General features: G+C 46.0%; 1 protein-coding gene across 1 annotated transcript in view; it reads right to left on the bottom strand.

The window, feature by feature from the left end:
* CLTCL1 (clathrin heavy chain like 1) overlaps nt 1–14,191 on the bottom strand; it is a 118,888-nt gene that overhangs the window by 18,889 nt on the left and 85,808 nt on the right. The window contains 5 exon segments of the mRNA XM_029619101.1: nt 3,183–3,332; nt 4,349–4,516; nt 4,790–4,897; nt 5,032–5,196; nt 13,243–13,400. Of these exon segments, the coding sequence (XP_029474961.1) occupies nt 3,183–3,332; nt 4,349–4,516; nt 4,790–4,897; nt 5,032–5,196; nt 13,243–13,400 (749 nt within the window).

The raw sequence follows: 14,191 nt of genomic DNA, 5'->3' as shown, positions 1-14,191 counted from the left end.
TTCTCAGCTTTTGCTCTGACTCCATCTGCTGGAAGGGGGAGACAACCCACGGTCTGGACTGATCCTGGTATGTACAGGGAACTCGGAAATCACCTCAGGAAATCTCAACTGGGGGAGGGACCCTTAGGTATCACCGCAGGAGAGCAGGGCTCGCCTGGAGAGGTAAGATTTCTTCTTTGTTTGGAATTTTCTTTCTTTGGTTTGAATACTCTAACGCTGAGCAAGCGTGTAGAGTGTCCCAAACTGCTATGGAGAAGGAAAATACTGAAGAGCAGAGCTTCCTGCATGGGTATATGTACTGGTGCCTACATCAGACTGAAATCTGACTCAGTCTCCAAAAGCTATCAGGAGCACACTATACCCCATTGGTCCTGAATCCATCTGCTACACTAGGAAATGTGGAGATATGCCTCCATTAGATCCAAGGAGGCCAGAAACTTCCGCTTGTGCACTGCTGCAAACATTCGCAACGTTTCCATCTGAAAACGTGGCACGCGCAAGGCCGTATTGACTCTTGGCAGATCTAGAATGGGCCAAAATGAACCCTCCTTATTGGGGACCATGAAGTACACAGAATATGTTCCTCGACCAAGGTCCTCTTGCAGCATCGGGATGATGGCTTCCAACCGCTGCAGAAGTGTCTGGAAGAACCTCTGCTGGATATAAATCTCATCTCACGGAAGCGAGCGCGAGGCGGGAAGGTCTTATTTCTTCTTATCCTCGGGCAATCTATTCCCTTTAGAATCTATCAAATGCTTTGTCAGCTTCTCCAGGTCCTCCCCAAACAACCATCTTTCTTTGAAGGGGAGATTACAAAAAACTGTGCCTTTGACAAAACATCCATTGACCAGTTATATAACCACAGGAGTCTTCTAGAGGGTATCGTGGACACCATATATTTCTAGCCTAAGTGCGAAGCATATTATAGAAGGCATCCGCCACATAGGCCACCTCCCCTTCCAACCGAGCATCCCGACTAGGCTCAGCAGAGGTCCCAGCCATCTTCTCCTGCGCCTTCTGCATGGAGCACAAACAAGCCATCTGCATTAGACTAGCACAGCCCGCAGCTCTAAGGCTCAGAGCTGAGACCTCAAACAGCCTCTAAAAGGATCTCCAGCTTTCGGTCTGACATCTTTCAAGGCCGCCAACCCTGCCACAGAAAGGAAAATTGGTTCCTACCTGCTAATTTTCGTTCCTGTAGTACCACAGTCCAGACTCCTGGGTTTTGCCTCTCTGCCAGCAGATGGAGACAGAGAAAGTTTCACTGACACTGCCATATAACCTAGTGTGCCACCTACAGTCCCCTCAGTATTGACACCTTTACCAAAGCCAAGATAGTAGAAACACTAATACCAACTATGAATTAATATCCTCTGAACAAGCACAGCTAGGGCATAGAAGTGCCGCACTGAGGCGTAATCGCCTCCCCTCACATGCTCAACTGCGCTCAGCGGGAGACGGTATAGTCAGTGACATGGACTGCGGCTAAAAATAACTATGTGGGAGTGAAGGAAAGCCGCCACTGCAGCTGACGCTGTCTGGCTCCAGGTGCTCAAACACAGCACAAGCCGCGCGGTTCCCTGCTCACCCAGTCGCCGAGCCGACAGAGGTCAAGCCTACTAGACACTACTTTATTTTTTAAACGTATTCTCTTAAAGAGACAGCTTCCTGAGCAACCCCAGAAAACCCAAAAAGAAAGTTATACTTTCCTGTTTCTGGGTGCTCCTGAATGCTGTAGATGGTTGGACTGGATGAGAGGGTCTCAGGGGGGAGTGAGGAAACCAGGAGCCCTGGCTTTCTCTCCCTCTGGAATCGAGCCTGGCCAGGGATTTTCAATGCCCCCCGCACCCTGTTCAACCAGAGAAATGGCCTACGAAGGAACCTAACACCTCTGGGAGCACAGTCAGTTCTTCTGTCTCCTCTCTAAAGCTACGCTATATATATATATTTTTTTTTAAACTACGATCAGACTTTAGGTTTGCACCTCTACCATCTGCTGGAGACAGAGAAATACTGAGGGACTGCAGGTGGCACTCTCAGTTAAGTAGCAGTGCCTGAAAAGTTTTTAATTCTCTGCCTCCATCTGTGGGTAGGGATGGAAAACCCAATTGTCTGGACTGATCTGGGGGTATGAGCAGGAACATAAAATATACAAAAAGGCATTACAACAAAGAATGTACAACATCACTAAGATCAAGAGTCCCCAACCTATGGCCTGCAGGCCACTTCCAGGCCCTGGAGCAATTCTTTCCAGCCTGCCAAATAAATTCCTTCTTGTGGCCAAACTGACCTGCAGAGCAAGGTTTACATTTTTCTTTTTCAGCCATGCACGACAGCCAAAGTGGCAAGAGGCCTGGTGAGGTTCCAACCCCTGCCAGCCAAAGAGAAGTCTCTCAGGACTAGAAGTGGCAAGAAGGTCTGGTGGGGGTTCCCAACCTCTGGCAGCCGAAGAAAAGCCCCGCAAGGTGAGGGAAGGAAAAGGAATGTGAGTGAGAGGAGGAGTAGAGGAGAGAGGTGAGAGAGAGCAAGTGTGCCACACACATTGCCCTGCCATTCACTCCCCACCTCTATCCCAGGGGACACATGCAGATGCTGAAGAGGGGAGGCAGGTGGCAAGGTTTCCAGGAGTGTGACAGGGTTGCCTATTTGCCATACCCTCTGGGGGAATCCTGCTGCCTCCTTACCCTTTCACAATATTTCAAAACATAGAAAGGGCCAGGATGCAAGGGAGAACCCGCCAAACCTCCCTCTCTCCCCCCACCTTGGTGATATGAAATGCTGCATGTGGCCCTTTTTTCAAAATGTTTGGGGTCCTCCAACGAACATAAAAATGTAAGCAACCATTCATATTAAACTGAACAAAGTATCTTCTAATACGAACCATTTTAAAAACACCGTTTGTATTTTAGGATCAGAGTTTGTTACAATAGTAAGAAGCCCTTGAGCAGAGAGGAAAGCTTGGGGAATAATGCTTTCAGAGCTTGTGACAGCTCACATGACCCAGCAGTGCAACTCTGAAAATCAGGGCTTGCTAAAGTGCTCTTTAGATTTTAAAGGCTGAGCGTAAGAACAGGAAAACAGATATTCACCTCTAACAGATGTGCATTTAGAGGTCTCTGCCACAATTAAGCCACATTCAGCTGGAGAATTAGTAAGCTCTCAGAGACTATGCTTTTCCTCACCTTAGTGATGATGTCTTTAAACTGTCCTTCCTTCCAGGCTTCCGTGGGGTAACTCATCATGGTGATGATGGCATTGTCATACTCCTCATATTTATCATACAGGAAGACCAGCTCACTCCACAGATGTGCCTGATCTGCAGCACGCAGGACCTTTAACATGGCACATAAAAGAACATTAACGCTCTGCAGCACAAAGGATCAAGAAAGGAACACAGAACATATGAACAGTAGAAGAGAACACCCTTCCACTTCCAGTTAAAATTAGAAGTGGCCTTCTCTTGTTTGATCAAGTGGCATGCCAGCATTACTTTCCCATGAGATACCTCAAAACAATGGTACAGCAGAGAGAAGTCACTGGCAAGATTGATCTAGCCAAAGGTCTAAGGGATATCCTCAAATGCCAAACCTTTCCCAATTACAGGATTATCACAGAATTTGACAAGGAACAGGACCACAGGTTATGCTTTCCTTCATCTGCTGGAGTCAGAGAAATACTGAAGGATCGCAGGTGGCACACAGGTGTATATATAGGGGGTGCTTTTCAGCTTTTCTCTGACTCCATCTGCTGGAAGGAAGGCATAACCCAGCAGTCTGGACTGATCCTGGTACGTACAGGGAAGGGAATTGCTATTGTGCTGAATTTCCACTTACAGGTAAGGGGTAGTCAAAAATGTAAATAGGATGTTAGGAATTATTTGGAATGGAATGGTGAATCTCATAATGCCTCTGCATCGATTTATGGTACGACTGCATCTTGAGAACTGTGATAGAAGTTTATATCATGAGTGAGGTGGTAGGTTATTTACAAGGGGACACTCTGAAAAACTAGCTACCAGCACTGTCAAGCTGTGGAATCTACTGCCAGAAGAGGAGATCAAGGTGAGTAGAATAGTGAGGTTTAAAAAGGGCTTAGACAAGTTCCTGGACGAAAACTATTGCATTAGCTAGGGAGATATGGGAAAACTACCACTTTTCCCTGGGAGCAAATAAGAAGAAACAGATCTACTTTTGAGGATCTGTTGAGTACTCATCACCCAAACTGACCACAGTTGGGAGACCAGATGCTGGGCTCGAAGGACCTAGGTCTGATCGAGCATGGCAAATCTCATGTACTTAGGCACAGAAAGTGAAACATGCAGATGAACAAAAAAATTACAATTTCTTACCTTTGGAATATTAACTCTGGACCAGAAGAGCTCCAGATGCTCTCTCATTTTTTGGGGCTTGAATTTGGAGTACAGGATGGCAAGCTCTGTGAACATTCCCATGTGAGCACGTTCAAGACCCAGTGCAGCCTCCAGCAGCGAGATCAGCTCTTCAAAATACCCGCGGTCCTGGAGAGTCAAGAGCATGAACAGACTTCAGCATACAGCAGTCCCACCTCCCACACCAAAATGCTCCACATTTGTGCATTTCGGGGGGGGGGGGGGGATCAGCTGTTCTTTGATAATGCAGAGCCGGATAAGCCAAGAAGAACAGGAGGAAAACAACAGATGTAGCGGATAACAGCATAAAAAGATAAAACAAGGTTGTATTTTTTAAACCATAGAGGTGAGAAACATGTCATGGAGAAAAACCTAGCTCCAATTTTAAATGAATAACCTTACCTGGTAATAACTGATAAGCTCTTCCAGCTCGTCAGCATGGATTACTATGTGCAAGCCACAGATCTGAGCTAGTCGAAACTCTGTCCCATCCACGCAAGCGAAGCATACCTACAAGAAAAGGAAAAACACCAGCACATCACATCAGCATGGACCCACCACGCAGGTGAAGCACACCTTTCTTGAAATCTGCATGCACATCACATCCTTGCATATTCCCAAGACAAAGACAAAAGACTGATTACCTCCTTCCATGTCCTGGTGCTATTGGCTTTTCTAGCACCATCTACCGCTGCCTGGTACTCTCCCAGATGTACCAAAGTAGATGCCAGACGGGCAAAATTTGAGACATTATTGTAGAGCAGTTTGGCCGCATCATACATGCCCTCCTCATAGCAGCGATCACCAACCTGTAGGTAAAGAATGATGAAGAATACAGTCTGGGCTAGGAGCTCTGAGGGCCAGGCATGGCAGGACTGAAAGAAATAGCTGAAGAGTGACTTGAGGCCTGGATGGACACCTACGTTACAATACCTTGTCAGAGCCGATTCCATGTGCGATTACAAACCGCAATGAATTTTTTGTTGCAGTTTTAACACTTGACATAACTGACTGCAAAACCTTTCTTCCATTCTTACTACTAAACTAAGTACTGACCAGCTAGTAACAATTTGGTTGTATTACTGCCCTGATACATGCCACAGAACCTAATTCCAGGGTGGGAGTGACTAGAACTGTTTATAAATCAACAAGCTGTACTAAAGCATGACAACGATAAGAAGTACAAGGTTGTAGCATTTAAGTTACACTACAGATAAGGACCCAAGGCAGACACAATGGAACCCACTGTGAGTACACTGTACAGGAGATTAGACACCAGAGACTGGTTTAAACTGGGGGACGGCAGGCTGGTCTGGCAACACAAAGATCCTGCCCATACACTCAGCCCCTGTTACTGTGAGCACCTGCAGTGCTCCAGCTTCTCTTCTCCCACTTCCCTCTTCAGCAAGGAAAAGAAAGGAAACAATTCCGAACAGCAATGGAACACTTGATGTACAAGGTACTTTATTCCACTTTCCAGCAAAGGAAAATTGGTTCTTACCTGATAATTTTCGTTCCTGAAGTAACAAAGATCAGTCCAGACAAGTGGGTTTATCCATCCCTACCAGCAGATGGAGGCAAATACTTTGAGGCACTGCTTCATATATGAGAGGGCCACCTGCTGCCCCTCAATATTGACCTGTTCCCAAGCCAAACCATAGTGAAAAAACTCAACTATCCTGACTTTCCCAGGGAGAATGTCAAACGTAAAGTTGGAGCCCCCTGAACTGGAGTCCCATATCAACCTCAAGGAAACCAACCAAACTTAGTCATTGTATAGGCTCTGAATATATACATACTAATCTGATCCAATTTTGTCAATGTAGTCAGAATGGTCTTTTGCAGATAAGGGGCTGGATCTCTGGAATGATTTGGGGTACTTCAGGAACGAAAATTAGCAGGTAAGAACTAATTTTCCTTTCCTGTTCAAACCCCAGATCAGTCCAGATGAGTGGGATGTACCAAAGCACCCCTACACTGGGTGGGCATCCGAAAGACCTGCTCTCAACACATTCTTGCCAAACATCAGCTCCCCGGCGCGTGAACATCCAACTGGAAATGCCAGGAGAAAGTGTGAAGTGAAGACCACGTTGCCACCTTACAGATCTCCTTTGGCAACACCAACTGACACTCAGCCCAGGAGGCTTCCTGTGCCCTAGTAGAGTGCACTTGCAAGCCCTCTGGGACTTTCAAACTCTTGAAATTGGGCTGAAAAAATAGCTTCCTTCAACCAATGAACAACTGTGCCTTTAGAAGCTTTACTTCCCTTCTTAGCTCCTCCAAACAATACAAACAGATGATCCAACCACCGAAAACTGTTGACCACCTTCAGATACTGCAACAGCACCCTTTGAACATCCAACAAATGAAGCTCCCTCGCCTTTGGAGTTTTGGATAATCAAGTGGGAAACACAAGGAGCTCCACAGTCTGGTTAAGGTAGAATGAGGAAATGACCTTGGGTAGAAATGAGGGCACCATACACAACGATGCCCCATCATCCGTAATTTTTGGAAATGGCTCTACAGAACAAAGCCTGCAGCTCCAAAATTCACCTGGTCAAACAAATCACCACCAGAAAAAGGGGTGAGGTCTTTTAGTGACACTCTCCACAAAGGTTCAAATGGAGGTCCACATAGCACGCAAAAAACCAAGTTCAAACTCCAAGCCGGACACAGCCTGTGCACCGGCAGCTGCAAATGCTTGTCCCCCTTCAAAAACCGTACTACATCCGGATGAGACACCAAAGGCCTCCCTTGTAGCTTAACCTCTGAGAAACCCCAAAACTGCCACTTGCACTCAAAGGGAATTATATGCTAGACCCTTACAAAAGCCCTGCTGTAAAAAGGCCAAAATATGAGGGATATTCACTTTTAATGGGTTCATCTGTACACCAGGCTTCAAAATCTCTCCATACCCTGACATAAGCCATAGACATGGATGTCTCCTGGCATGAAGCAGAGAGGTAATCCAAGACTTCGAGTAACCTTTCAACCTTAAATGTTTCCTCTCAAAAGCCAAGCCATGAGACAAAAGCGATTTGCCCAATACAAGATAAATTCTTGCTTTAACAAACCTGGCAGATGGGCCAATCTGAGGGGCGCGACCACTGCGAGATGAATCAGATCTGCAAACTACAGATGACACTGTCACTCCAGCACCACTAGAATCACTTGTCCCAGATGCCTCTCGATGCAGCCACAGAGGAAAAATGTATAGCAGAATCCCTGTCTGCCACGGAAGGATTAGAGCATCTATTCCTGCAGCTCCGACCGTTCATCTGTGACTGAAGAATCACGCCGCCTTGGCATTGTTTCGCGATGCCATCAGATCCAGCTGGGTAGTGCCCCAGCGGTCCTAAATAAAGCCGAAGGCCTCCATTGACAACTCCCATTATCTTAGGTCCAACTGTTGCCTGCTGAGATAGTCTGCCTGCATTGTCCACTCCAGCCACATGTGAAGCTACTATACCCTCCAGGTGATGCTCCACCCAGACAAAGCTCCTGGGCCTCCAGTCATAGTGTGACTTTTTGCTCCACCTTGCCAAATGATATACCCACCATCATTGCACTGCCTGAGAATATTTTCACCACACATTAATCGGACAGAGCCCTGCGAACCGCTCTCGTTTCCAAATGATTGACAGACCAGGCTGCTTCCATAGAGGACCAGTGATCTTGAGCCATCGGTCCTAGATGGACCGCCCCCAATCACCGAGAATGGCACCTGTGGTCGTCCCACTCAGTCCAGGGCCTCCAGATCCACCCCCTTCTACAAACTGTGGCGAGATAGCCACTATGATATACTGGATCTCCCTGCAGCGGTAAAGGCCGCTGATAAACAGACTTCAATGGCACAGCAGCGCTCACTGAAGGCGCAGCAGGTGGGCAAATGCCCATTGCATCAAATCTAGCATAAAACAGGATTAGCAGCCAGATGTCCAAATGGTTTCCTTTATTGGGTAGTAACACGAAGATATGAACAATGCCCAACTCAGGCCGAGTTTCGCCCTCTTACAATGGGGCTACATCAGGGGCTACAACATACAACAACACATACTTGTAAATAATAAAAAATGAAAACATAACTGACACACAATTAAAATGGTAACATGAAAATGTGGTGTAAATATGAATTATGACACAGCATATAAGTGTGAAAAAGTGAACATCAATTAAGTATTTGGTCTTTACCTCTACTTGAGTAGTGTTATGACGACAATCCAAGTCTTGAAAAAGACTGTGCAACAAAAGGTCTGTGAATTAAATGTATTGAATAAATACATTGAAAACAAAAATAAATATTGAATCTTAAGAATTCTAAAAATTATATTTAAAGACCTTACAAAGAAAGATCAAAGCTGGCATAATAAAAAGATTTTTGGTATTATCCATATTGTATCAAAATAGAGCGCTAAAAAATAAATAATAAAATAATAACAGGAAGTGAAAATTGAATAGCATAATACCAAAAATCTTTTTATTTTATTTATTTTTTAGCGCTCTATTTTGATACAATATGGATAATACCAAAAATCTTTTTATTATGCCAGCTTTGATCTTTCTTTGTAAGGTCTTTAAATATAATTTTAAATTATAATTGTGTCAGTGACCCAATCATCTAGGTAAGGGTGGGCAAGAATCCCCTCCCTTTTCAGGGCATCCACCACCATTACTTCCGTGAACATGCGTGGTGCAGTCGCCAACCCGAAGGAAAAGGCCCGAAACTGGAAATGCCGCAAAAAACTTCTGGAATTCTGGCTGAATGTGTATATGCAGATAGAGTATCTAGTGATTCTGGACCTGTTAGAAGCCTTTCTGGCTGCTGCGATTACCACCCCCAAACTCATCACTTGCAGGGCCCATGTTGAATTTCTGGAGATCCAGAATGGGCTGGAAAGTAGCCTCTTTTTTGGGAATGATGAAATAGATCAGAGCACTTTCCTTGTCCCTTTTCTGATGGAGGAACCGGTGCAATTGCATCTAGACTTTATAAGCAATGCAGTGTATCCTGTATCACCTCTCACTGGGTCTGAGATATGCAATGGCAAACCATGAAAACTTCCCTGATTGGATGAGAAAATTCTAAGGTGTAACTGTTTATCACCTCTAGAACCCACTGGTCAGATGTGATCCTGGCCCACTTCATAGAAAAAGGACAACCCCCCCTCCTACTGCTTTCCACTGAAGAGTGGACTTTCCTGATTTCATTGCGAAGCCTTTCCACCTCTGGTCCCCTGCTTGGGACAGTCCCTGGAAGTCCTATGGGAACCCCGAAAGGACTGATTGACCTGAGGTCTGCTTCTGTCCCAAACCTGAGACACTTGCCAGACCAAAATCACCTGAAATCTGAAAAAAACGGGAGTGCGGCAGAATGGTCTTGACAGCTTTATCATCCTCTGGCAAATTATTCCCCTTGGATTCTCTCAGATGTTTCATCAACTGTTCCGGGTCTTCTCCAAACAGCAGCTTTGACTTAGGCCACATATACGTAACCAGAGAAATTTCCTTGCTGCTATTGCAGAGATCATATTCCTGGCCGACATACAGACCAAGTCATATAGTGCATATGCAACATAGGTAACGCCAGCCTCCATCCGGGCCACCTGCTTGGGATTCACTACCATAAAAGACTCCTTTCTCCTGTGCCTTCTGCATCAGTCTACCACAAATCGCACCTGGAGGCTCAAGGTTGAAACCTTAAACATCCTCTTCAACTGCATTTCCAGCTTGCAATCCTGCACATCCTTCAGCACAGCAGACCCAACCACTGGGATAGTAGTTTTCTTCGTGACTGTCAAGAACCTTAGGCAGCCTCAGCAGTTCTAAGGACTCCTCCCATCAGCGGATATAACTTCGCCATCACCCTACTAACCTTCAAGCTGGCTTTTGGAGTATCCCACTCCAGGTTTACCAGCTTTTTCACCTTCTTGGGGAATGGAAAAGCCTTCGGCAGTCCTCGCAGACCATCCAACACTGGATCCATACCTTCATTATCCGAATCCTCCTGGGTGATCTTGATCCCCTGCTCTTCCAAGACATGGGGAATAAGAGGCCTTAACTCCTCCTTCCTCAACAACTGGACAACCCTCGGATCATCTCCTTTGGTTACTGGTGTCTCATCCTGGTCGGCCATATCCTTACTCAACCCTTGGGTCATCAACTGGATTGTCCACTGTTAGGTCATCCCCTGGGTTGTCTCCCAGATCTCCACTTGCCACAAACGGATCATCCGAAATCCTCAGCATCCTCAAGGTCTAACTCCTCCAAGGGTCGATGTCTCCATCTGCTGGAAGGGAGGTAAAACCCAGGAATCTGGACTGATCTGTGTACATACAGGGAACGTCCGCTGCTATGTCATCCCCTGGGTTGTCCTCCGGATCTCCACCTGCCACAAACGGATCATCAGAAATCCTCTGTAGCCTCAAGGTCTATCTCCTCCAAGGATCGAGTGAGACCCAGGCAATGAATCAAAGTCCCAGAACCCCCCCCCCCGGGCCCAACTTGAACCTCTGAGGGGCCACCATAGTGTCCCACCTATGGAATGCTTTTCTGCTACTCCCCGCCTAGCCAAATAGGTCTTGTGAAGGAGCAACACAAAATCCACCGAGAAATCCATGGGATCATCCTCTCCCTCACAAAATCCTCTCCAGATGGCTGTCCATCAGGGAAACAGGAGGGGAATGCTTGGGTCCTGCGGGCATTGAAGACTTTTGCCGCATCTCAGTAAATGCCACCACATTTTCAGCACCCCAGGAGCCTCTGACATTGGCCCTGCCGAGCAGGTGACCATCTGGCCATCTGCAGCCTCCATGCAGGTTCCCTCACCCTGAGGTACAGCCAGTGCAAAGCACGCCTGCAGTCAGCGGCATCAGACACAAGCCGCAGGCCCAACAAGTTTTGGCACTCTGTGATGCCAGCACCATTAGGTCTACCATGTGGCAGCTGTGCTGAAGAATGCCTCGCAATGGTCCCAAAATCGCTCCTCCAACCAGCAAGGGACCCCCAGTGGACACAGCAAACTCCTCCTCCCCAACACGATCACTGCCCTGCAGCTCTCAGGCCTGCACGCGATTGGTCACAGCTTCCGTTCCTGTAAATCTTACTTTAAAAAAAAGTGAGAGATCTAATGCAGCTCCAAAAAAGAGAAAGCTCACAAATACTTTCCTGCTGCTGGCTGGTGATCTGTGAGAAGCTCCAAGGGGATGAGGGAAGCAGTACCCCTGGCTGTCAGGCCTCCCCCCTGCCGGAAGATGCAGGCAGAGCCTGTTCTGAGATTTCCAACCCCTGCTCGTGTGGCTCCACCTAAGGGATGGTCTGCAAAGATACCTAACACCTCAGGGAGCGCTTGAAGCTGATCTTTTGCTTCCTTTTTTTTTTTTTCCTTAATCTCACTCAGACTGCAAGTTTACACCTCTACCATCTGCTGCAGAAAGAAATACTGAGGGACTGCAAGTAGCACTCATATATGAAGAGTGCCTCAAAGTTTTTGTTCTCTGCCTCCATCTTCTGGTAGGGATGCAAAACCCACTTGTCTGGACTGATCTGGGGTACGAACAGGAACTAGCCATTCTCTCTATTGCAGCATTCAGAATAGGTTAATAGCCTCAGGTATTACACATGAGGCTCTAGCCATGCCCTTTAAGTGATATGATCAGTGATTTGAAACAGAGATCTCCAGGTGTCTAACAGCACAGAACAATAAGCCATTGAACTAAGTGGATTTGTAGTCTGTATTCCAGGGGCACACAGAGTGCAGCATTTTTCTATTCTTTACACATATCTGAAAGTAAAATTTGGATTTACAAATTATTTTTCATGGGAAGAGGAATTCTGTCATGCACATGTGGCCAATATATCTTTTACCCAATGATACTGCAGACATAATTACAGCTTAATACACACTGAGGCACAGGAAGAGAAAATGAGCACAAAGAGATTTAACAGGAGTTAGCTGGCTTTAAGCACAGAGGCTCATCGCTTACTCTCCCTGGTATCGTTATTTTTTGTAAAATAAGACATTATGGGCTGGTTCATGGTTCAAGCTGCCTATCCAGAAGCTGATAGTTCAGCAAAAGGAGGGAGGGAAATGCCCAGCATTACTGCAGCAATAGCTGCTGCCCATTTGAGTGGAACTAGGAAAGTCACAGGACACCTTCCGAGGGATTGTGCACGCCACCTGGGTATTCAGTACAGGAAGAGGTATGAAAAATAAGCCTCAGACTATTACAGCATGTTTCTTGAATAGTAGAGAGATATGTTTTAGAAGCTTCTCTTTGTTATAAAAGATTTTGTGTTTACAGATATAAATTTAGTCAGCGCTTAATAGAAAAGTTCCAGTGCAGTTCAGCACCATCGACTGGACAGCTCCTGCAATAGAAAGAGTGGAGCAGCAAACACCAAAAACCAGGGTTTAAATCCCACGTAAGTTCCTTGTGTCCTTGGGCAAGTCACTTCACATTTTCCTTGCCTCCAGTACAAACAATGTCCACATTACTAAGTATTTTTCCAGAGACAATGAATGGGAGAAAAGCCTTAATAAAACTAGGCCCTCGGATTGTAAGTCATCTTGGGGGCAGGGTAATGTCTACAGTAACTCACTTTGAACTACCAATGAAAAGGTGCAAAGTCAATCTAAAAAAAATAAATAAATAAAGATGCCTATATCACAATGACTTTTTTCAATTTTTGAAATGTGCTAGTAAAAAAAACAAACAAAAAAACCATGCACGCCCCTCCCTCCTCAGCATGCATAGCTTTCTATTACTTACAAGGAAAAAATGAATGTAAAGCAGAAGGCTCTAAATGCGGGACCACCAGCACAGGGCTCTGGGAATGCTTTTTTGTGTTTAAGTTACCTGCTGGATATGGGCATTGTTAGGCCCATTGACAAACTCTTCCAGCTCTGATAGGCGATTTGTCTTTGCTAAGGCAAACATCAGCTCAGTCTCCACATATGACTCTCGTGCCTTCTTCCGGGCCATCTGCAGAAACTTCACCAGATCCTCCCAACTGTCTGCAAGAAAAGCAAGAAAAGGAAATGAGCAGCAGTACAGCAGAACCCCAAACACAGACACTCAAAGGACTGTCATCGGCCACAGTGATGGGAAGCCATCTATAGTGCCTATGGGTCTGATGCTTGCTCTGCTGAGCCTGTGCTTCACCTGTTCTGTAGTGGGGTAGTATGAGGGAAGCTCACTCTGTCCCTGCCTAGCTATGAAGCTTATGTTGTGGGAATGAAGGGGTGAGGGGTATAAACTAAGTGGGAGATCTTGAATGCTCATCTGCCCAAGATGGTAAAGTATAAAAGGACGGACAAAACTGTCCTGGATAGAGAGATGCTGCAAGTGGCTGACAGCTGGGTTATATCCTGGGGAAAGTGGATAGGAATAACTGGACAGACCAGATGTACAGGCAATGGAGAATTTACTTACCGGATAATTTCATTTTTCTTAGTGTATTCAGATGGATTCAGGACCAATGGGTTATATGCTCCCCTGCTAGCACATGGAGACAAAGTCAGGTTTCAAAGCTGATGTCACCATGCATACACCCCTGCAGTGACCTCAACCCTCCAGTATTCTATTCAAAAGCCACTGTGGACATACTATTGAAAAACTTGATTAGAAACAGATAACCATAACTGTACTCAACCAAACAAACACTGAATCCCAGCAAGATTATAGAAGACCTGGTTCTAGGGATTGGGCAACGGCTTACCCATAGCCTCTTAGAATCGATACTCACCTCATGGGCGATTCCTTGGCACAGTCCTTGGGCAGGATGCCGAGTCCCATCTGTCTACAC

Source organism: Rhinatrema bivittatum, chromosome 11 (genome assembly GCF_901001135.1).
Source record: "Rhinatrema bivittatum chromosome 11, aRhiBiv1.1, whole genome shotgun sequence".
Lineage (NCBI taxonomy): Eukaryota > Metazoa > Chordata > Amphibia > Gymnophiona > Rhinatrematidae > Rhinatrema > Rhinatrema bivittatum.
This window is presented reverse-complemented; position numbering and strand designations above follow the sequence as displayed.